General features: G+C 41.0%; 2 protein-coding genes across 2 annotated transcripts; both read left to right on the forward strand.

Moving 5' to 3' along the window:
• The first annotated feature begins 107 nt into the window (after positions 1-107).
• On the forward strand, positions 108-8259 carry apol1 (apolipoprotein L, 1). Its single transcript, XM_079453031.1, has 11 exons — positions 108-316; positions 3979-4041; positions 4421-4474; positions 4930-4980; positions 5428-5502; positions 5587-5643; positions 5726-5788; positions 5982-6059; positions 6136-6175; positions 6281-6332; positions 6407-8259. Exons 4-11 carry the CDS (start codon positions 4954-4956, stop codon positions 7242-7244), a joined length of 1230 nt encoding a protein of 409 aa, XP_079309157.1. The 5' UTR covers positions 108-316; positions 3979-4041; positions 4421-4474; positions 4930-4953; the 3' UTR covers positions 7245-8259.
• Positions 8260-10909: 2650 nt separating this feature from the next.
• apold1a (apolipoprotein L domain containing 1a) lies at positions 10910-24786 on the forward strand. The gene is made up of 15 exons (XM_079453026.1): positions 10910-10954; positions 11488-11538; positions 11660-11698; positions 12409-12468; positions 12683-12748; positions 12863-12937; positions 13029-13100; positions 13183-13242; positions 18853-18915; positions 18981-19043; positions 19187-19261; positions 19334-19370; positions 22880-22925; positions 23030-23444; positions 23535-24786. The coding sequence occupies exons 2-15, from the start codon at positions 11500-11502 to the stop codon at positions 24141-24143; spliced, it is 1719 nt and encodes a 572-aa protein (XP_079309152.1). The 5' UTR covers positions 10910-10954; positions 11488-11499; the 3' UTR covers positions 24144-24786.
• The last annotated feature ends 365 nt before the right edge of the window (positions 24787-25151 follow it).

The following is a 25151-nucleotide window of genomic DNA, read 5'->3' on the forward strand; positions in this document are numbered from 1 at the left end:
TTCAACAGATCGCATTATCTTTCTATTTCAATGTTTTTATTACGAACTTTTGCTTTAGTGTCCGAATTTCTGGAGTCCAGCACCACCCCACGGCTTTCCCTGTATTTACAGGCACAGAGTTCAGGGAAGGGCGGAGTGAATCACATTTCTCTGTGTACAGTTAATGTAGTTTCACACAACGGGAAAGTGCTTCACTACATCGACTCTACACTTACAACATGGAGACAACTTATCACGCGTTTCTTTCGTTTAACGGATGAAGTTTATTTTCCCTTCAAAGTGTCTCGTGAAGAAGCGCACTCGTCAGTGTGCAGCGGTGAGTCGCGACGGTCCCTCTTCTCAATCTCTCAGAGACTCTGTTTACAAGCAGGCTACACATTTCAGCATGTCGTTTTAGACATTTAAAAGTGTCGAAATAAAATAGAAACACGTGGAAGGGGATTCATAATCTCTGAAGAGATTCTTAAAGACAGTTTAAAACACAGATGGTAACTTTAAAAGAAGTGACGTTAGTTGGATCAGGAATAAGGTTTGACGGGTCTGGATGTGTCGTAATGAATTCATTCTTCTGAATCCTTAGAATTAGATTCTAGTAAACGTCTGAAAGAGCTGGCACTTTATAAATAAATAAAAAAGAATATAAATAAAATTATATAAATAAAAGAATACATTTCGTTGCACTGTACTTGTATGTGTGTAATGACAATAAATTGAATCCAATCCAATCCAATAAATACCGGTTCATCTGTAAGACGTCTGCTAAAGATCTGGAAAACATCTTAGAAAGAGCAGCTGCACATCTATTGTAAATCTTACACATCTTACAGACGTCTTCATATGACATCTGACAGCAGACGTCTCAGAGATGTAGTGCAGATGAGCAAACAGACGTCTGCCAGGTGTTCTGCAGATGTAAACGCAGACACCAAAAAGACGTCTGGCAGATGTTCTGCAGATGTAAACGCAGACACCAAACAGACGTCTGGCAGGTGTTCTGCAGATGTAAACGCAGACACCAAACAGACGTCTGGCAGATGTTCTGCAGATGTAAACGCAGACACCAAACAGACGTCTGGCAGATGTTCTGCAGATGTAAACGCAGACACCAAACAGACGTCTGGCAGATGTTCTGCAGATGTAAACGCAGACACCAAACAGACGTCTGCCAGATGTTCTGCAGATGTAAACGCAGACACCAAACAGACGTCTGGCAGATGTTCTGCAGATGTAAACGCAGACACCAAACAGACGTCTGGCAGATGTTCTGCAGATGTAAACGCAGACACCAAACAGACGTCTGGCAGATGTTCTGCAGATGTAAACGCAGACACCAAACAGACGTCTGGCAGATGTTCTGCAGATGTAAACGCAGACACCAAACAGACGTCTGGCAGATGTTCTGCAGATGTAAACGCAGACACCAAACAGACGTCTGGCAGATGTTCTGCAGATGTAAACGCAGACACCAAACAGACGTCTGCCAGATGTTCTGCAGATGTAAACGCAGACACCAAACAGACGTCTGGGACCCGTTTCAATAAGGAGGTTCAAGCAACACTGAGTTAAAATATGAACTCTGAGTTGATTTACTCAGATAACCGCTACTCTGAGTTTTCTGTTTCAGAACAGCTGGTTTCAATCAGTTCAATCCACTCTGAGTAAGTTCACCCGAGGTTACTAGTGTTCAACGCGGCTTTAAAAAGCCATCATCAATTGAGCGAAGATAACACGATTCACCATGGCAACGCCACGTGACAAAAAGCGCTCCGTTTATTTCTCGCCAGTCGAATTGGAGGCACTATATATATATATGTATATATAAACATATATACCTACGATTTTTTGTCATGTAGGTGCAATCCTTCTGCAATAAAAAGAACATGGCAGCAGCTGAGAATAAAATATAAAAACATCATTCAGTCCGGTGAGTTTAAATGCTCTTGGTAGTAGGATGCCTGACTGGGAAATGTTTGATATATTTAATAAACTGACCTTGAAAGTTTTGAGTATATGAGAACCGAGCACTGTGGCTGTAGAAGACAAAAAACTGGCCATGCTTGCCCCTGCTCCAGCTATGTGTAATGGAGGCCAGCTAGAGATGCTCTAGCGACAGATGCAATACGGACTGCGGTCGTTAGGCTCGTGGTTAGAGCGCCCGTCCCTCGTTCAGACCGACGGCAGTTCGAAGCCAGAACAGAACGGGGCGAGTTGGACCTTTTAAATGTGCACCCAATCACATTGGGAAATCCTAAAGGGTATTTGAATTATTAGAGTTGGCAGCAAGAGCACATTTATTTGATCAGCTTATTCAGAAAGACGTTCACCATTCACCTGCAGTCCTATGAACCTCCTCTTTGATGGTTCTCACAGGAAACTTAACACACATGTATATAAAGTGCTTGAGAGCGATTCACACTTTACTGCTCTGCATACAGTTGCCTTGCTAACGTGTTCTGCATCCCAAGTGTTATAAAGAAAGCTTCCATTAGTAAAGAAACGTAAAGCCATACAGAGAATCTGCTCAGATGTAAGAGCGCAGCCACGACGAGTGAGGTTTGTGATGTAAGGATGAAGCAGATTATGAATATATTTAATGGACTGTAAAGAAAAACTGTGCCGCTCAAATAAAGAATCCTCCGGATATGATAAAACATCCAAACGTGGCTTCACCATATATTCTCTCCCAACGTAAATTTAACTCTCTCTGAATGAATGCAGCTTCCTCATCTACGGGTTCATGAATAAACGGACATTTAATGTCTGTGTTATAAACTTGTGCGCGATTAAGGAAAACGAATGAAAAAACAAACGGCGAAGGCAATTTCAACACCACTCGCGCTTCTAAAAGGGGCGGAGATTGAAACAAACCTCGGGTTAGTGAAATAAAACCTGCTCCCGACCAGGTTAGGTTCACAGAGTAGGTTACTATGGTTACTCACTCTAAGTATAAGATACCTTGATTTCTGAAACGGGCTTGAGTTACCCCGCGGTCACGGGTTTGATATACCTCGCGTTCTGAAACTGAAAACCCAGAGTATCCCGTTTTCTGGGGTTAACTTACTCTGAGTTTGCACTTACCCTGCTTTCTGAAACGGGTCCCTGGCAGATGTTCTGCAGATGTAAACGCAGACACCAAACAGACGTCTGGCAGATGTTCTGCAGATGTAAACGCAGACACCAAAAAGACGTCTGGCAGATGTTCTGCAGATGTAAACGCAGACACCAAACAGACGTCTGGCAGGTCTTCTGCAGATGTAAACGCAGACACCAAAAAGACGTCTGGCAGATGTTCTGCAGATGTAAACGCAGACACCAAACAGACGTCTGGCAGGTGTTCTGCAGATGTAAACGCAGACACCAAACAGACGTCTGGCAGATGTTCTGCAGATGTAAACGCAGACACCAAACAGACGTCTGCCAGATGTTCTGCAGATGTAAACGCAGACACCAAACAGACGTCTGGCAGATGTTCTGCAGATGAAAACGCAGACACCAAACAGACGTCTGGCAGGTGTTCTGCAGATGTAAACGCAGACACCAAACAGACGTCTGGCAGATGTTCTGCAGATGTAAACGCAGACACCAAACAGACGTCTGCCAGATGTTCTGCAGATGTAAACGCAGACACCAAACAGACGTCTGGCAGATGTTCTGCAGATGCAAACGCAGACACCAAACAGACGTCTGGCAGGTGTTCTGCAGATGTAAACGCAGACACCAAACAGACGTCTGGCAGATGTTCTGCAGATGTAAACGCAGACACCAAACAGACGTCTGGCAGATGTTCTGCAGATGTAAACGCAGACACCAAACAGACGTCTGGCAGGTGTTTTGCAGATGTAAACGCAGACACCAAACAGACGTCTGCCAGATGTAAACCTTTTGTTTTTCAGTTTAAAGAGCATGTGATGTTGAGATCAATGACAGTGTTTAATGTTCCTCCTGACGTTCATATTACCCGTTTCCTACTGTTTCCAGCAGGACCTTCTCATAATGGAAATTCATTAAACCAGTGACACCTTAGGACATTACACAGCTGAGGTATACGTCTTGACCTTTTTTGTTTATATTTGTTTATATTGTCGGGAGAATTCAGAAATGAAACCTTCTGATGTCGCGTGCTGTACACAACACTATTAGCGCATCACTTACTCTGAAATGTTTATGGAAAACATACATTATGTTGGGGAGCAGGGGAGGGTTTGAGGATAGCATACAGTCGGTTTTAATTACTAAACTGTAAGTTGCTTTGTCAGTAGTATTAACATAAGTCTGCCATTTTAAATAGGTTTTTAAACTTTTCACTGATCTTAACTTATCATCTAGCATCAACGTTTTCAGTATAAGAATCAAATAGGAAATGGTTGTATGTTGTACTACACATATAATTGAATTTTTGGTCTTCGTCTCAAACTTCCAGATTAAGGGTCCTGATTCAAATACAGAGACTGTTGACCAACAAACACATGAGCAAGTAAGTCAGCAAATGATTTTTCATTTCTACCAAACATTGAAATCGTTGTTGTTTTTAGGGTTGTTGTTTTTAGGCATGACCTAACCAGTAGGACAGATCAATTTACATTTTTAATAATATTCCTCGTACAAATAGGATGGGTTTTGTTCTTCATATATCAGCTTAAGACGTGTAGTTTTACACTTCTGTGGCATGTTATAACAAACCTGTCAAGCTGCTGACTTTCATACAGGAATTACGCCCCAGCCTGGTCTGGAACATAAAATCTGAAACATGCCTCTGGCGTATTCCACCCTTTTTATAGGCCGACCCTAAATGACTTTAGCCTCGCTTCAGAAACAAACACACGCATGTAGACACATGATTATATGTGTAAATCAATCACAAAGCAGAAGGTAGAATGCTACGATCTAAACTTGTATTATTAACCTCGGTTATTCTTCATATCTGACCAGGAGCTTAACAGCGTCTCACACAATATGACAACAGAGATGGACAGAAATCAGGTGAAGTGGAGATTTGATATCCATGGGATACTTTACAAAGGTTAACTTTTGGTTTGTGTTTGGTTAGTCTCTAATAATATAACTATTTATGTTTTTATTTGATTTATGTTGATATTAATCTGTATGGTTATTTTATTGTATAATAATTGTATTAAATAAACAATTTGTTGAATGGGTCCTGCTGTTTGGTCACATTTAAAGAAACTGTTTGGTACACTGACATCTAGCTGTTTGGCTTGGTATCGCAGTCTAAATTCAAAATATTAGAGAGGCAAGTTTAGCCAAGTTCTAGTTTCCTTTGCTTGTTATCAGAAATAATCTACAGGCGCTCTATTGTTTTTGAATGTGTACCGGAAGTTAAGGGAAGTCCACGAACATGCGCACGCACAGTATCGTTTGTTTATGTTGTCGCTTTCAAACCGTTTATATTGTTTGTACTCATCGCAGGGGGATACTGATCTTGTTCTGATAAACAAGCAAGACACAGAGTGTGAGAAACCAAGAGAAGAGGACAATCCTAAAGTAAGGGAAGTCAATACAGATCACATTATATGTTTCTAAAGAACAAAAACAGCTTCATATCTGTTTTATTATATATACTTACAGCGGAAAGGAGAGAAGAAAAAAAAAAGAAATCCCTTTTTACCCGAACTTGCAGCAAGGGTAAACAAGTCATTTTAAAGCTTCCTTCTTTAGATTACAAGTATGACAAATACTAGTCCATCACAAAATGTTTCTCTTTTAGAGCAAAACTGTGGAGAAGAGGAATGGGAACCAAGATGGTGGACATGACAGCGACCCTGCAGACGTACTGAAATACACTTACAGATCATTGATTCACAATCAAACCCAGTGGAAATGTCTTTCTCACCCAACGCTACCTTTCTTTTGACTCACGCCTGCTGCGTTTTCTTGATTTTAACATTATTTTCCCACACTCGATCATAATTTATATATTTTCTTTCAGGAGACCCTGACATTACCTTCTGTTTTTATATCAGACTAACGGCCATAAGAAGTCCCTCATGGAATGGCTGGATGACTTCCGTTTGCACGAATCTCAGAGGGAAGACGAAGAGGTTGGTTACTGTAAAAATGTATTCATTTAGCACTTGTCTTTTTTTTATTTATTCATTCTACATCTGTCCGTCGCAGGATCTTGATGGCCTCATGGATTGGTGGAGCACTGTGGAACGTGAGTTAGTCCCGCCGTGCTGGCACCAGTTATCATTTCTGTCATGTGGTATCTACGAAGTATGACATCACATCCTGCTATCGTCTTATTATTTTGGCCATTTAGAGTGGGAGGACATGTCCAAAGGTGACAACATGACGGAGAAAGAAGAAGCCAAGTCAGTCAGAATTCACTGTACGTGTGTGACATGTTTCTTGGAGACAATTTGACTGACGTGTGTTTGTTTTTCAGGGCTTTTGCTGTAACAGCTGAGAAGGTGCAGAAGGGCATACGTGTGTTTAACAAACTGTTTTCAGAACGAGCGGAGGGACTGTGGCAGCACATGATCGACCTGCACGCCATCGCTGATGGCCTGGACCGCTTTAACAAGAAGACCAAGATCGCCCAGATCACAGGCGGCTCCACGAGTGCTCTGGGTGGCATTGCAACCATCACCGGGCTCGCCCTGGCACCTTTCACTATGGGAACCTCTCTGATCGTGACCGCCGTCGGCTTGGGCGTTGCCATTGCTGGCGGACTAACCTCGGCCTCTGCCGGGATATCCAATACCGTCAACAACTCTTTGGATCGCAAGAAAGTGGAACGCATCGTGGAGGACTACCAGGAGAAGATGGCTGACCTTAACAAATGCATGAAGTTCATCAAGCAGGGAATAACAAACCTGCGCAAGTTCAATCTGAACAGGGTGAAGAAGCATGCGTACAATCGGGATTTTCCTGGTTTTGATGATATCTATGAAGACGGCGCCATGGCAGGCAAAGCTATTCTAAGCAATGCAAATGAGATCATGCGAGTGATGCAAGTAGCCAACGCAGCAGGGACAACGGCGGCACGCGCCGTGCAGATCGCTAGTATATCCACTGGGGTTCTGACTGGACTGTTTGTTGGGATGGACATATACTTTGTGGCCAAAGATTCGCACGAGCTGAAAAAGGGTGCAAAGTCAGAATTTGCTATAAAGATAAGAGAGGTGGCAGACCAGTTACAGGAGGGTTTGGTGGAACTCAACAGCATTCGACAGGAGCTGCAGTTAAGCAACGCTGGGAACGAAAAGCAAGCGGCCTCCTGACAAACACCTGCAGATATCTCTCCAATCACTTCCTTGATTTATCTACAGGTAGAAAAGTGCATGGAAGGTTAAAACAATTCTTGCGTCCCACGGGTCCATGAGGCGCCAGTTATTATTTTAGAAAGTTAAACAAAGAGGCCTACAGCCCTGACACTTTCTGAGCTTTATTTTTCTGAGTTTTCTAATGAGTTATTTTTGATTTACTTCTTTTAGCTTCTATTAGACTGAAACAACATGCAGTAATATAGTCTGTATGGTGGAACATGTAGTTTTGAAATATATTTGTAATACGAATTTAATTAGTGGTTTTCCATTTGTGGTTTTATTTAGTAAATATTTCCATGTCTGTATTTCTACAACCTGGGATAACACAGTGCAAGAAAATCATATTCTCATTCATTTTTACAACACAAATATTCAGACATCCGTAACACAAGATATGAAGAGTTTGGTTCCAAAATAAGATTATTATTTGAGACATCATAACTCAAAAAAACAGCTAACTAACACAATAAAAACATGTTAACGTAATAAATAACACTCAGTTCATTTTGGAACCAAACTCTTCATATATTCACTTGAATCAAAAGCATTGTCTTGATTTCAGAAAAATTGAACACAATGTTAATTAATGTATGCTTAAGACGAACAAACACAAAAATCTGATTTTTCTTACGGTTTATTAATCACATCCAGAATGAAAGATTGTGTTTACATAATATATCTGTATTTGCATATTAGTTTATGCATATATTTAGGAAATATAAATTAATGAACATTTAAATTATCGGTAAATATAAATAAACACATAAATATCTCATAAATAGGCTATGCGTACATGTGATTGTGGCCATAAATAAAAAATGTATAGACATTTTAGGCAAAGCAAACATTTAAAAAACGAATAATGTTGAATAATTTCTGTATGTTTTTGCTGTTTCTATCTGTGCTCGGAGACAAATACACTTAATGGATCTTTTTGCTCTTTCGTCACATAAAATGATTTAATAACCAGGATTTGTCTTTTGTGTTTTCTTTAAGAAAACGTTTTTGCTTGTGTAATAATTACGCAATAGATCACTGCAATAAACGACTCTCTCTACATTTCCGCCCTGACAAATTAATCTTAAACATGGGAAATCGTGGCGGTTTCTATATGATTATATATTATTTTTCAGTAATGTTCGGCTTGATGTGCTTTTGCTTAATCGACGTGAAGACACGCGAATAACCGCAACATCATATGACCAGCGGCGGCAGATCAAAGCACCGGACGCGGGTGGGCGGAGCTTCGCGAAGTTTGACAACAATCCGTTTCTCTGTCACTGTATGTCTGCATGAGAATCTAAGGTAGGCGAATATCGTCACTTTTAACTCTTTATCAAATGAAAGTTTATCTGAACGTAACCGACACGATGTGAAAGTGACGTTCTGTGTTTAAAGCGCTTTCGCACTGCGTGTTATAAAGCACCAACAAACTCCATATGAGCGCTTCAGCAACCTAGAAACGTTTTGCACTTTGCTTTTTGAGAATAAAAGGACAAAACGTGATTCTATTAACAGCTTATAACTACGAAACGCGAAGCGTCAGAAGCGAGGCGCGTCTGACTTCGCGAGGCGCCGCGCAGAGCGAGCGGCGTATCCAAACACCGCGAGAGCGATTCGAAAGCATAGGAAGCCCTCTCTTCTCGCGGTATTTCGATGTCATACGCTGGTCGGTCCGCGCAGCGACGACTAAAGTCGAGCAAACGTTATCTTTTTTATCTCTTTTCCTTCTTTCCTTTATTTATGTTATCGGCTGTTGTTCTTGTTTCGTTAAATCTACGCGACAGATTTGCATTTGTACAATCTTTGATCAATTAAAATAGGAATAGTCGAGCGCATCTTATGCGCATGCGCAGTGTTGAAGCGTAACTTGCCACACTCACGTTCATTGAATTGAGAAGTATTGTGTTAACGTGTTTGTCTGATTTGGGTTAGAAATAGAGAAGTGTGCGGTGAGAGGAAACTCATTACAGTTTACACATTTCGTCACATTCAACGTGTACTTTACACATGTGAAAATTCCCTCTACCTCTTTCCTGTAACTGCACTTATTGCAAACGTATGATAACATAATACTAAATAAGTAATAATAGTGGACATTTTCTTTTCTTTTGTTGTATGCAAACGACCCTCACCCTGATAGCACACATACATCTGGCTTACGTCTAGTTGACGTCTGCAAGACATCTGCAATACGTAGTTTGGTCGTCTGCAATACGTCTTGGACACGTCTGCTGTCAGACGTCATATTGACCTCTAGACCTCATGTGTATGATTTAGAATGGATGTAAAGCTGCTCTTTCCAACATGTTTAGCAGATGTTTTAACACAGCAGATGTTTCCAGATCTTTAGCAGACTTATTACAGACGTTCAGACATCTCCGAGACGTATTGCAGATGAGCAAACTATGTATTGCAGATGTCTTGCAGATGTAAATGCAGACGTCAAATAGCCGTAAGCCATATGGAGTGTGCTGTCTGGGTAGGGATATTAAGAATGGCATTTAATAATGTTGGCAGATCTATTATCATTTATGTTACTATAACTGTAAATGACTAAACTTATAAGTGGAGGGAAAGGTGGAGATTTAGACATTCAAAATGGACAAGATGGTCGATGTTTTTGTCTTTATGTTCATTGCTTTCAAATCTAATTTTATCATTGAACCAATTTTGTAGAAGTAATTTTCACAGAATAATAACATGACTTAGAGACTCCTCACAACTTAAACGAAAAGAGTATTGATTCTTAATATCCAAACATGTAGAAAGAAAAATATTGGTTTAATAGATTTAGTTTAGAATTATTTTTCTTATCTTATTTAAAATATAAAATCTATAAGCTAGCAACCATGCCTTTCTCCTATATCATTAATGATAGCGTTCCAGCAACATTTTCCTCTTGGAATAACTCTCTTTTTTTCATAAAACATCTTTATTTGTTTTATCCTAAATTACTTTTCCATTTATAAGGACATTACGATCTGTATTATGAACTTTTGTAATATGTCAAGTGACTGCAAAGCTTGTTTTGTAGGTTAATGCACTCTGAAACGCTGGGTTATTTTCAACGCAGCATTGGGTCAAAAAGGGACGTAAATGAACCTATGCTAGGTTGTTTCAACCCATATAAACCATTCGCTGGGTTCATTTAACTCAATGGTTGGGTTTGTTCCTTTTTGACCCAATTGAAAATTGAGTTGAAAATAACCCAGCGGTTTTAAAGTGTGTGTGTTGTATGAGATCATGAGAGGTTCTTCCCTCACAGGACTGAAGTGTAGTTCAGACAGTTCAGAGACCACCTCACAAAGTGTTTTCTATCCCTAAGGTACTTCTGAAGGACGGTGTAAAAAATGCATAAAATGATATGTGGAGTTGAGCGATTATCCTTAAAAGTGTGTACAAAAAGAAGTCAAAAGCACGCACATCAACCTCAAGTGGGTGCTCGACCAAAAAAACTAATTAAGAGTTGTATATACACCTAATGTTTTGAGCACAAATGCTCTTCATCAGACTTTACTGTTTTCTGTTTGATCTTTCACCAAACAGGCCACGTTTACACGATGAAAACAGAAACGTTTTTCCTTTGTTCAACGTACACATGACGGCGTTATCAAACCGGTCTGCATTTACACGGATCCAGGAAAACGGATAAAAACGCTGAAGTATGCACAATAAATAACAATAAATAAATGTTCATGTCTATAACCATCTTTGAATGGCGCCAACATGATTGTGTGCCACGTAAATTGAAAAGTATTGAAATTAGCAGAGACATTAAAACGATGTTGTGTTTTTATCCAGAAAACTACAGCTCCGCCATTCACTCGTATGTCTTTGTAGTTGCCTTTTGCCCCTACCAATATGGCGGTCAATGAGGCGTCTAGTTAATATATATATATATATATATATATATATATATATATGTCAATGGTTTTGGCTATACTCGTGCTACTGTGCTCATTATAAGCATGCACGTCATGGTTTTCAGAAAGTTGCACTTTGGACCGTGTAAATGGACATCCAAAACGCAGCATTTTTTTACATTTTAAGTGAAAACGGTCTCGTGTAAACGGCCTCAATCTCATCATCGTGGCCACAGTACAGGGTTAATACGGTAATATTTAGCCATGCATGTTTTTTACATTCCCTGTGTTTCATGTATGTTTTCATGAATGTTTTCTCCGTGCCGTAGCAGAAAGCGGATTTAATGTTCAGGCTTCCAGACAAAGCAAAACACTCATCTGAGGTGAGCACATAAGAACTGGAAACATTCAAGATAATCAAGTTCATTTTTGTTATTTTGTAACCAGTCCCTCTTTGTGTGCTCTTCCACATTTGCAATGCCTGAACGTTGTGTGTTTTACTAGGATGAGCACATGCGTGTGTCGGAGATCAGCAAAACCAAGGTCAGTTCCCAAGTGTATCTATAGTTTCATTTCATTGAAATTATTTATTAAATTGTTGTTATCCAATTAAAGCATAATCATACATGATCTTACAAACTTACAACAACATATTCAAGTAACTGAAGATTTTGTATTGTGTGGAGTTGATGTATTGATGAAATGCAGTGAAATTGTGTCATTTATGTTGAAATGCTTTGTAGACGTATCAAAGAGCAGTTTTCTTATTATGTTCTCCCAATCACTTCCATTGTTTACCTCATCTGTAAGTCGCTTTGGATAAAAGCGTCTCCTAAATGAGTAAATGTAATGTAAATGTAAAGATTTAACATTCATATCACAAATGTTATGTGACAAATATTAAGAATGCTTATTAAGAGTGATGTCATATGACCATCCCTTAAAGAAGCATTCCCCCAACACGGGTTACGCTAAATATGTGTATTTGATGACACTGTGATTAGTGATTTGTTGTCATTTTGGTTTGCACATTACAACACAACCATATTTTACCAGCAGGGGGCGAAAAGAAACTTCCTCGCGACTGTTTATCCAAACCTTCAGTAGAGAAATCGCATGATCAAGCAACATTTTTGCCTGTGGAGATGAATTTTAATTTGTTTCATAAGAGATACGTTTTGATGATATGTCACAATAAGCATTGTTTTTTGGGTTTAAATTCCAAGTGTGTTTCTATCTCTCTTTCTTAACAGGTAGAACGAAATGGACACTCATCCAGCAATAGCAACCAATCAAAACACAAAACCATCAAGGTAAACTGTTAACAACACAAAATCAATGTGTAAATGTACAGTATGTGATAACAAAGGAACATATTTTAGACGTCTTTAGACTTTTCAAAGGAGTCACATAAAGTTCAAATCTGTGGCTCTCTGATATTAAACCCTAATGACGCAAACGGCAGAAATCCCATTGGTCATTTCACGTAATGGTGTCTAGCTCCCGTTCTGTTTTCTTCTTCTTTAGGAGGACAGTAACGTGTTTGATTTTGGCAAAACATTTCCTGGAGGACCTAAATTCACTTCAGGAGAGGTACACATACGCAAACAAAGACGACTGGTCTTATACTTGTATTTCTCCTTGAAGCTTTCACGTCACTGTCACTCTGCACACAATACACAGTAGCGTCAAGCTTTTCTGTTTTAGGACAGCCCACCGTTACACATAAAACTGCTGACCTGTAATGATGACCTCTTATGTGTCCCAAACAACAACTCCAAGGTGCTCAACTGTATTTCATCTGCCTTCAAAACATTGTTATTTTAATCCAAAGCCAAACTGGTATAAACAAATTCTCTTGCCTTTTGTTCAGGATAACTTCGGGAAGCTGAGCGGCACGCTTCGCACTTCCCCAAAACCAGCATTACGCTTCCCTGTGGAGACGGTAACGTAACCCCCTTCCCCAAGAGTGTTTAAGCCTGTTTACACCATAACATTCATAATAATGTAGTGTTTTCTGAAAACAGGATCCTCTGAGGGAACACGGTGAGTTTATGGACTGGAGTCAGGACGTGGCCGTTGAAAAGGTACTTCACAAAGTTTAGAAAGAATCCCAGTGGTTACATATACATGAGCAATACCCACAAAAAGAAATCATCTGAAGTGGATTTCAGAACGATTGAATCAAGTGTTCGCTCCGTTGGTTAAGAATCGATCGCAGTGCCTGTTGAGGAAAATCAGTCTAGAAACGTCGGAAAGATTTCACAAATAAAGAAGATCCAGGTGTCAAGAGATTTCAAACTTTATTGCTCGAGCCAACAAAGTAGTGAGACGTCTGACAAATGCACATCAACATTTATACAAACCTTGCAAGGGGTTTACATCATTTTACACCTTATTTTATCAACCAATCCTTCTCTTATCTACCAACTTTATGTCATGGCCATCATGACCTGTTTCTCCTTCTTCACCTCCTTCTCTCATCTTTAACTTTGGCCTTGCTCAATATAGATTTCATAGCTTTCCTGTATCTCAGTGGTAAGAGCATTGCGTCAACAACCCAAGGTTGTGTGTTGGATCCCAGGGGATTGTAGATACCTGTGTATAAATGTATAGGATAATGCAATTTAAGTTGCTTTGGATAAAAGCATCTGCCAAATGCCTAAATGTAAATGTAGATTTTATTCATAGTAACGGGGCAGAACATGCCCGGATTTGGTCATACTGTAGGGTCGGGCCTAAAAAAGTGCCCAGATTTCACAAACACTACCAGGCGTGAAAAAGCAATAGATACATAAAAACATAAAGACATGAAATACGTCAAACACCGTCTCACATGATTGTTATCACAGTTAATTAACAATTAAATAACTTACAGGAATAAAATATGTGAATCATAATATATGGTATACAAGTGCTCATAAACATAACGTAGCGTATGCGATTCATCATCGGTGACCAAAACTTTTTAATACTCATATTGTTTTCCAAGCTAGATAAGTAAAAAGCTTTTCTCATCTCATATCTCGTACCTCGTATAACGTCTTATTTTACACCTCTCAATATTTATCGGGTCCAAAGACCATTTTCCTCCACATTGGCAACAGAATCATTGTAATTATTATCTGATAATGTGTACATTAAAATCTGATATTAATATGGTTATATCCAGCCCAATGCACAATAGTAAAATAATCACAAATACATTTCTTAATCTAGTAACAATTAAAAGTCTCAGATTCAACCCCGTCTTTTTTATCAAAGTCTCAGTAAGCAAAGTGATTTTTTTATTCCTTCGTAGATAATATGTCCATCAGCGTCATTCTCTGGAATGCGCATACGCATGTCCATACACAATGATTTGTCGGCACAGGACTGTCCCGTAGAAAGTTGAGCAATCCTCTTCTTGGGTTTCTCCGCAGCGCACATGATGGATGTGGTATGATGAATGGCCCCTATCATCCATGTAGTTGAAGCAAGGGCACACAGCCCAGTCCAGTGTCTCCAGCTTATCAGATATCCACACAACCGCCTGTAAACATCTTCCACTTCTCCATCAGAGCCTGTAGCACATCTGGACATCCCAAGCAGCACTGCCGTGCGATGAAAGTACTGTCTCTCTCCCCGTAGATCGTAGAACATTACTTTCTTGGCATCTTTCCCAAAAGGTCGGTTCCCCGCTGTCCTGCTGTGTCATTGTTTTTAAACATTGCTGCTCCCACAGCAAACAAAGTCGTTTCGATTGAAGTTCTGCGGTGTTGATGTGGCCGCCGGTCCCCTCCCGTGAGCACACACACAACAGTTCTTTCAGTCATATATCCTTATATATTGTCAAAATATGAAAAGAGCCAAGAGTTGAATAACTAATCTAAAAGCAAGCTTTGTCCCAAAAATCGAACAAAAGAAACTCATACATTCAGTATCAGGGCTTCATACGCATCAAGGTTTTTATCATAAGGCCATTAGGGTCATGTCATAAATCCAGGCCAAGTTAAATCTGCCTACTGTGGCACGGACTATTATAGAAGCAAAGCATTCTGGGAGATCTGCCCAGTTTTTACAATTCTACGTTGACGCCACAAAACTCGTTCATGTAGTCGGCCTCTCTCAATGTCTGAAAATGGTTAACAACAAATGCACATATACGCATAGTGACTGTGATATTATCAACAATGTTGATTGTAGTTCAGTGAATTGAAAGACTTTGAAGGGATTATATGCCAAAATAACAACCTGCCTGCCTATCCGGCTTTTAAAGGCTTTACTACTGCACTTCCAAAAGAAAATATACAATTACAAAAGAAAAAAACAATTATACACTGCCTCCCTAACTAAACATAAACAGAGCAAACATCAACATCATATATTTATTTATTAGTTGAACTTTTCCAACAAATAACATTAGTGTGCCTGTAAGCACTTAATACAGTGTCATGTTTGTAATTCTGTTGGTTTACATGTGATGTGAGGTTTAGACGGTTCACCTCTCAGAAACGTACATTATAGATGTTTCATTATTATTTTGAGCATAAGGATTACTAGATGAGGGCTGCAGAACATATTTATATCAAAGAAAACAACGCTTTCTCTTCCTTTGCCTTGATTTGTGTCCAAATCCGACCCATCTCATATACACACGCGCACACCACACGCACACACGCACACCACACGCACACACACACACACACACACACAAACACACACACACACACACACACAAACACGCGCACACGCGCACGCACCCACGCACACACACACACACACACAAGCACACGCACACGCACGCACGCACGCACGCACGCACACACACACACACACAATTCAACCTCTCTCTCTTTATCTCTAAGTCACAATCACTTCCTGGCTTCATGCTCACAGAAGTGTAAACACACTTGTCATGCTCGGCTGGACATACATTGACAATTTCCTCATCTTCTTCCATGTTTTAGCAAATCATTTCTTTTTTTTGGTTCATAATTCTTTATTAGCCCTTACCTTCCCTTACATACTGACACACGAACTGACTCGCGCTTTGGTTCTCATGTGGTTCTTTCGTTCTCTTCACGTTAGAGAAAAATCTTTCAAGACACGAATCACACTAGAATTTTAAAGTTTTATTTAACTAACACTGCATATGGGAATTTGTAGTATGTTTAATATTTGACCTGTGTTTCTATCTCCTTATCTTGGGTGTGTGGTTCATGGCGATGGCACCTGTGCGTGTCTGTCTGTGAGCGTTTGTACGTGTGTGTTGTGTGAGGGTGTGTCTGAATCTCTGTGTCTGTCTTCTGTGTTTTCACCTTTTTTGATAACCTTATATGTTTTACTTATAGTCAATATGTTTTCTTGTACAGCTGCTTTGTAACAATGTAAATTGTAAAAAGCGCTTTATAAATGAAGTTGACCTTGACTTACTCACAATTATCCAGTTAACAAACCTGTTCCACCTGTTCCAAAATACTAATATTTATTTACTCCTATTCACACCTGCTGTATCCCTAAACAATGACTCTTTTACATATACACTTTATCTAAATTCAGTATCCAGTTCAGGAAGCAATAAGCGATCCGTTCCAAAAATGTATACAAAACGCTTTAACTCTACCTCTACACTGCTTATATAGCCTATATATTTTTTTTCCAAATCTTTTGCTAGGATCTGCCATAAAAGAAAAATTATGAAAAATAAAATAAATAGTTAAGATTCAAAAGCACAAAGATTTAATTCACATGAGTGTAAAAGTTACACAGTAAAATCACCAGTGTTAAAAAAATCGAATTAACACTCACAGTGTACATATAATCCACACTCTCAAAGTGTGGATTATATGTAGACTGTGAGAGTTATTTTGACCTTTTTTAACACTGGTGATATTGCTGTGTAGATTTCGTAACGTCTCCCCCATTTCGCCCACTGATCGTATGGCCACTCCCCTTGAGCAGACTTTATGTTTGGTTTTTCTAGCTGACTCAAGTACCAGTTTTTTCTTTCTTCACTTAATGGTTGTTCCTTCAGCATCAACATATGCTATTCCCCTCACTAAAGCAAAAGTTTGCATTTGAGTTTCAATGGCTACTCTTGTTTCATAGGTGGGGCGGCCACACCTTCAGCCATGAACAAAGATGAAACACAAGATAGAAATATTCAAATGAAAAATTCAAACACCAAAAACATTCAAATACGAGTTTAATAATCTATAATAGTTGAAGCATTAAAGGGTTCAGCGTATACTGCTTAATTCAGGTGTTGTCAGTCCTTTAACCAAAATCTGAAACACTCACAAACACAAATGTTCTGAAAAGAAACACTTCAACACTTGTTCATTGAAAGGTAGATCTTACACAGCCGCTCCATAAATCAACAGTTCCAATAATGTCTTAAAAATGATACACTTGAGAGATAAAATGATTTTCTGAAAAAGGTTAAATTGAAATGATAATTCATAAATCGGCAAACTGACTGATACTTCCAAAAAGGCTTGGTGTAAAATAAGCTTTTGGAATGATGCTTCTTTAGAGAAATAAAGTAAAATAAGAAAATGATACTAAAATATTACCTTACAATAATATGGTCAAAGGCCATTGCATTTACATCAATTCAAAGAACTGGAAAAATGGTCCAAAAACGATGCTTCGAAAAGTGAGATATAGTAAAATTATACTTTAAAACTGATGTCAAACATTTTTAAGAAAATGAAAATGAACCAAAATGATGCTCTTACGGAAAAGCAAAAATAAGAGCACACCAAAATATCTCTAGCAAAGCAGTGAACTAGGAAATCATATTTCAGACAAATGTAAAATAACGCAAGGCAGAGGGTTGCAGTGCATTTAATAACAACTAAGGGTTGTTATACCAACTTTATGTCATGGCCATCATGACCTTCGTCACCTCCTTCTGTCGTCTTTAACTGTGGCCTTGCTCAATATAGATTTTATTCATAGTAACGGGGCGGAACATGCACGGATTTAGTCATACTGTTGGGTCTGGGCCTAAATAAGTGCCCAGATTTCATAAACGCTACCAGGCATGAAAAACACAGCTGTGCGGGTACTGTCTTGTTTTTTTTATTGTAGGCCATATTCAGCCTCTGGAAAACTGGACAATTATTTGTAAGATTTTCAGAAGGCACAATTTTCATAATTCATTTAGTTTCATCCATACAATTGAACTGCAGACAACATGTCTCCCAAATTCCAACTACAAATGCGGTTTTGTTTGCATTAATGAACATTTATCTGTTTTCATAGCAAAGTATGTTCAGACCTGGAATACTGCAAAGAATCATATCTGTACTAATGTTACGGCCACAAGACATGTATACAGACAAATTTGGAGTGATCTCTTAATTTTTGTAGAAAACTAAAGCATGTACTTTATGCATTTAGGCCCGGTTTCACAGACACGGCTTAGCTTAAGCCAGGACTATGCCTCAGTTAAATTAAGATATTTACGTCGCTTGTATATAAATACCTCTAAGAATACATTACTGGTGTGCATCTCGAGATAAAACAATGCCACTGATATATTTTAAGATATTTCTAATCATATATAATGTCACACATTTATTTTAGTCCGGGGCTAGTCTAAGCCTTGTCTGTGAATACGTGCCTTTGTATAATTCTCTCTTCTGATGGTGAAAATCTTGAGATTCTGTGTTGGAGTTTTGCTCATTTTGTTCTTGCAATCTTTTCAGGTGGTTTCATTCAGAGTAAAGAAAACACTGCCAACAACATCCAAGCTCTCTTCTAGCACCCAGGTAGTTTAACATGAATATTTTTGCCTCTGTTAACATGAAAAGAACTCATGCGTCAATGTGTACAGGGTTCAGATGATGAAGATGCTATTAGCGAGCCAATGGAAACGCAGCATTTACAAACCACCGGGGTGAGACCTCATACGAGTGAATTAAACACTCAATTCACATATAATGAAACTTTTACATTTCTATGTCACATATTACATAACTGTTCAATGGTCTGTCAACATATAATACATAACTGTAGCGTAATGTCTGCATGCATGTTTAGGAGTGCACGTTTGAGGTCGTGCCGGTGGAGATCGCTGCCTATCCAACAGATGAACAGCCCATAGAGATGGACGAGGTTCATGTCTGCTTCTGGGATTGGGTAATGTGGTTGAATTAGCTGGTTTTAGCCTTGTCTTTGTCTCCACAGGATGATGATCTGATAGACTGGTGGAAGACTGTTGATGGTAAGATGGGACACAATGGGTTGACTGTGCATCGGGTTGTTCCTGTTTTGCATTTCCTTTACTCAAAATGTTATGTGTGCATATCTTAACTGAATGGTTTTTGTAATGATTTGAATAAAAAATATGTTAAATTTACACAATGTTCAGTATAGTCGATACACGGAGATTTGCATGCAAGCATACGAGTGTGAAAGATGAACCGTCTACGATCACAAACAAATGTAAAACATGTATGTTGGTTGTGTAGTTTTCAATGCTTAAAAGTAGTTCAAGCTTGTTCAAACTTCATTTTTGTTACTTGTTTCAAGTACTAATGTATGCGTGTTGTTATTTATGGAAATTCATATTTTACCCTCGGAGTAATGCCCCCCCTCTCAAAAATAAAAAAAAAAGAACACAGCAGAACCAAAAGACTAACAGAATGACAATTATATTCAGGACATACAGAACTACTATTCTTAAGAAAACAGATTACACAGAAATGATACTGTATAGAGTAAACAGACAGTTTCATGAGACGCATGCGCCTGGCCCTTAACCTCCGCTCTGTGTTTTTTATCGGTATGGCTAGGGGTTAGTAATATAAACATTTATTTTATATAAAATATTCATGTTTTATTGTATGCTAATTGTATTAAATGAAAGGGATACTTCACCCAAAAATGAAAATGCTGTCATCATTTACTCACCTTCGAGTTTTGTATAAATGTCTTTGTTGTGATGAACACAGAGAAATATATTTGGAAGAATGCTTGTAACCCGACAGATCTCAACACCCACTGTTTCCCATGTAGGAAAAATACTTTGTCTTTTTTTGTTCGGTTGATGTGAGACAGCAAACAGTTCTGGGGAACTTTTGACCATCATTGTATTTTTCCTACTATTGGAGTCAATGGGTGTTGAGATCTGTCTTGTTATAAGCGTTCTTCCAAATATCTTTCTCTGTGTTCATCAGAACCAAGACATTTATACAATTTTGGAACAACTCAAAAATATGTAAATGATGGCAGCATCTTTTAAGTTTGGGCCACATAACGTTTGTTTATGGAACATGGCTTATTGCTCCCTGAACTCTTTGTAAGTCGCTTTGGATAAAAGCGTCTGCTAAATAACTAAATGTTAATGTTTATGTTGTTGCCACCGGAACAAATCTTTCCCTTTCTGTCGGTCTCTCGACGTTGTGTCGAACCGACAGATGGGGTTTGACTTGAGAACCTATCATCTTCTGACTATTTTGAAAAGGCCAATGAAATTGGCGAATGAAATTTGGTTCCGGAGGTGTTTTTCTCTCTAAAAGAGCAAATTTCTACAGCGCAGCATGTCTCGCTGTCCTCACGGGTGCAACACACTCATTGAGGAGGGGGAGGGACACGATGTCTGCCTCACGTGCTTGGGGGTCCAACACGCTGAGGCAGCCGTTGTGGATAAGTCCTGCCTGCACTGCGGGCGGATGGCTATTCAGACGTTGCAGTCACGGGTGGCTGTGTTCTTTTAAGAGCCTGCCACCACCTCGACTCTAAGGTGCGCCCAGCCCCGGTGCCTTTTTGTCCCCGAGGTGCATGAGGAGCTTGGGAAAAATTGGGAACGCCCCCTTTTCGGCGCGTTTTCCGTCAGACTGACTCTGTCACTTTCTCTTCCCTCGAATGGGGGGGGCAGCTAGGGGCTACGTCGACGTACCCCGGGTGGCGCGTGACGTCGCAGTACAATTGTGCTGCAGACGCCGGCCACCTGAGGGGGCCGATCTAGCCTTCCGTCCGCGGCTTGGGGGTTCTCGGCACCCCGGTCTCGGGAGCTTGCAGTGCCGCGGACCAGGCTGCCCCCGCTCTTCACACCATGGCCGTCCTGCAGGTCCATCAGTGAAAGAGTTACACGAGGGAAGACCGACCCAAAGGTAATGCAGGAACTCTGCGCCACCAGCGACCTCGCACTCCGGGGCGACGAAGATGGTGGCCCGGGAGAGGCACCTCTGGCTCAACCTTGCCTTCCGGCTGTGAGAGTTCGCTTTCGAGGGACGGGCATATCAGTACAGGGTCCTCCCATTCGGCCTGTCTCCACGGGCCTTTACGAAGATCGTGGAAGCCGCCCTAGCTTCCCTCAGGGAGAGCGGTGTGCGGGTACTCCAATTTCTAGACGACTGGCTTATCTTGGCACACTCGTGAGATCTGTTGTGTACACACAGGGACTTGGTGCTCCGGCACCTCGACTGATTGGGATTACGGGTCAACCGAGAGAAGAGCCAGCTCTCCCGGGTGCAGAGCTCCCTTTTTTCTCGGTATGGAACTGGACTCTGTCTCCATGACGGCACAACTCACCCTAGAGCGCGCACAGTCAGTGCTGAACTTTTTGAGCCTTCTCAGACAGCAACCAGCGGTCCCCCTGAAATTATTTCAGAGGCTCCTGGGGCACATGGCATCCTCGGCGGGGGGGGTCCCCCTCGGGTTGATGCACATGAGACCGCTCCAGCACTGGCTACAGAGACGAGTTCCCTGGAGAGCGTGGCACACAGGCAGCAGGCATATCGTCATCACGCCTCTCTGCCGTCGCATCCTAACCCCCTGGTCTTCAATTACCTTTTTTTACGGGCCGGAGTCCCTCTCGGGCAGGTCTCGAGGCAAGTCATGGTGTCAACAGACGCCTCCTCGCAGGGTTGGGGTGCGGTGTGCAACGGGCATGCAGTATCGGGTCTGTGGACGGGCCCCCGCCTGCTCTGGCATTCAATTGCCAAGAGTTGTTAGCTGTTCTACTTGCGCCCCTGGCAGTAGGTGCTGGCAGGTCGGACAGGACTACTGCCGTAGCGAACGCCAGGGTGGCGTTCGCTCATGGCAGTTAACGCAACTCGCGCGACACCTCCTCCTGTGGAGTCAACAGGTGACGAAGTCCCTGCTTGCCACACACATCCAAGGCGACCTGAACCAGACAGCCGATGTGCTCTCTCGTCAGTCAACGCCTCGGAGAGACTGGCGACTCCACCCCCGCGCAGTTCAGCTCATTTGGGTGCAGTTCGGCCAGGCGCAGGTGGACCTGTTTGCCTCCCTGGACACCACCCATTGCCTGCTTTGGTACTCCCTGACCGAGGGCCTCCTCGGCACGGATACCCTAGCGCACAGCTGGCCGCGGGACAAGCGGAAGTACGCTTTCCCCCCAGTGAGCCTCATTGCACAGGTCCTGTGCAAGGTCAGGGAAGAGGAGCATCAAGTCTGAGTAGTTGCGCCTTACTGGCCCAACCGGACTTGGTTCTTGGAGCTAATGCTCTTGACGACAACTCCCCCCTGGCCGATTCCTCTGACAGGGGAAGGGCACGTTGTCAGAAGATGATAGGTTCTCAAGTCAAACCCCATCTGTCGGTTCGACACAACGTGTCGTTCCCTCCATCAGGGAACGGAGGTTACATACGTAACCGAGACGATAGTGAATACAATATGTTTGCATATGTATCTATAATTTGATATATCGATATTTCTGTGATATGAATTAATTATAAATGTTTACAAGTGCTTTTTGTTTGAAAGGATGGAGTGAATGGAACGAAGCTGCACATTTTCAGAAGGATGAGCTGTGAGTAAATGTGAAACCAAAGGGGTCAAAATAACTCGAGTTGAATCTAAACCTACGAACGTACCATTACGTCTGACAACCTCCCTATCGTTTCTGTATGTCAGAGCGGTGGAGGCGGCGGCGGACAGAGTATTCATGGCGGCTCGTCTCTTCGTCAGTCTATTCAACCAGCGCGGAGCATCCCTGCAACGTCGGGTTGTGGAGTTGCTCGCCCTGGCGGACACCGCCGACAGCTTTCACAAGAAGACTGTGAGCGCGGCCGTCGGTGGAGGGTTGGCTAGCGTGGCGGGGGGAATAGCCACCATTACCGGCCTCATCTTGGCCCCGTTCACCTTTGGGACGTCCACCATCGTGACGGCGGTGGGTATCAGCGTGGCAACAGCTGGAAGCATCACCTCAGCAACGGCTAACATCACCGACGCGGTTCAATCCAAGATGGACCGCAAGAAGGTGGAGAAGATGATCCAGGACTACCAGAATGAGATCGGCGACATCAAGGATTGTCTGGAATTCATGCAGGTGTGTTAAGCGGGATGTGTTGAAGCGTTTCCTGCTTGTCATTGTCGTGTTAATGTGCCTTGTTTGCTGTTTTGTATGCTTTGTATGTAGGAAGGAATTAACACGTTACAGGAATGGAACTTTAAGGAATACTTCGAGAGTCTTGCCAACTCGAGCCTCCAGCGCAACATAAAACACGTGGTGAAGGAAGGGGGACGAGCAGGTAAAGCGCTCCTGATAAACACAGAAAAGCTTATCGGCACGGTGAAAGTTCTGGGCGTGGCTGGAGGGGCTGCTCAAGCTGCCAAAGCCATCAGCGTCACCACCGGGGTCGTGTCTGCGCTCTTCCTGGCCCTGGATGTCTTCTTTTTCGCCAAAGACTCCAACGAACTGCGCAAAGGCGCCAAAACCAAATTCGCTTCCAAGATCCGAGAAGTGTGCCAGGAACTTCAGCACGGCCTGTTGGAGCTGAACAAAGTTAAGACCCAACTTCAGAAGACCATGGACGGGATTGAAGTGGAAGAATATGACAAGCAGGGTGAGGTAGAGGAGGAGGATGACGATCGGGATCCCATGAAACTGGCTCAGCTGGAACAAGAACTTGATCAGTTGGAGGAGAAACTTGACCGAAAGGTTTGGCAAATCAACAAAAGCGTAAAAGAAGAGGCGACTAGAAAGAAAGGCGCCGATGAGTCAACGAATAAAAGTAAAGGTGTGTAATAAAACAAGGTGTGATCAACAGCACGGTGCTCAAGATGTATTGTATATACAGCCAGGGGAAAAAAGGAAGAGACCATTCCAAATGTTCATTTAATGAGCATCTCTAGATGTATTGTGGCCGTTTCAGTCCAGTGTCCGTTGAATTTCAACAAAATTAAACCTCAGGAGTGACAAAGTCCTCGGACAGCAATGTGAAAGACTGACAGCAAGACGAGACTGTGATATCAATCAAGGTAATCACATAAAAAGATCATTATTGAACTTCTCCTAAAAACATGTAGAGACGGTTGTATTGCTTAAAGGTGAATGTTTTCTTCGCAGTATTCAAAGTCTTCTTGTTATTTTCACCTGTTTCTCCAGTTTTCATTTTCTGCGAATAAATACAAACAGAAATAATGTTTGTATTTGAAATTTGAGATAAATATTGTTAGTAGTTTAACCTAACACAACCTGAAATGGTGATTTAATTTTTCCCAAGGCTGTATATATATATGTACATATCATTTATATCATTCTAGTATTCTTAAATCTAATTTGACTTAGATTTCTCTTTATCCTGTTCTATACATGTATATTCTATTTAGATAACATGTTATATTCGGACTCTTATTGTTATATTCTTTAAATAAAAATATTTTAATTATAATTCATTCATTTTGTACCTCCTTTCCTTTTGCTCTACTACTTGTACAGTATAATTGACCAGACATATATCTCACCGCAAGTTGTATTGTGCATAAATGAAATGAATGATATTGACTGATACGCCGTTGAATCAAATCGCAATCGTATCATTTTTTTGAGCAAATGTTGTATTACTGACTATGAGAATCAATATCTGCTTGTGTCGTGATGTCCAATTTGCACAGATAGCAAAATAAACAGAGAATTAGGAGTCAGAGGAGAAAACAGAAGCAAAGAAATACTTTCTCTTGTCATAGTAGACTAATTGTATGTTTAAACCCTAAATCTCTTTTTGTTCTGTTCTGCTTTGTGGCGCCATCACAA

This window comes from Barbatula barbatula (assembly GCF_947034865.1).
Source record: "Barbatula barbatula genome assembly, chromosome: 3".
NCBI classification, from domain to species: domain Eukaryota; kingdom Metazoa; phylum Chordata; class Actinopteri; order Cypriniformes; family Nemacheilidae; genus Barbatula; species Barbatula barbatula.

What these genes read in the sequence shown, in the direction of transcription:
- apol1 (XM_079453031.1), top strand. Translation starts at nt 4,954, where the DNA reads ATGACAACAGAGATGGACAGAAATCAG. An exon ending in GAGAAGAGGACAATCCTAAA is followed by an intron (nt 5,503 to 5,586) that starts GTAAGGGAAGTC and finishes ATATACTTACAG; the next exon opens with CGGAAAGGAGAGAAGAAAAA. An exon ending in ATGACAGCGACCCTGCAGAC is followed by an intron (nt 5,789 to 5,981) that starts GTACTGAAATAC and finishes TTTTTATATCAG; the next exon opens with ACTAACGGCCATAAGAAGTC.
- apold1a (XM_079453026.1), top strand. Translation starts at nt 11,500, where the DNA reads ATGTTCAGGCTTCCAGACAAAGCAAAACACTCATCTGAG. An exon ending in CGGAGATCAGCAAAACCAAG is followed by an intron (nt 11,699 to 12,408) that starts GTCAGTTCCCAA and finishes CTTTCTTAACAG; the next exon opens with GTAGAACGAAATGGACACTC. An exon ending in AGCATTTACAAACCACCGGG is followed by an intron (nt 19,044 to 19,186) that starts GTGAGACCTCAT and finishes ATGCATGTTTAG; the next exon opens with GAGTGCACGTTTGAGGTCGT.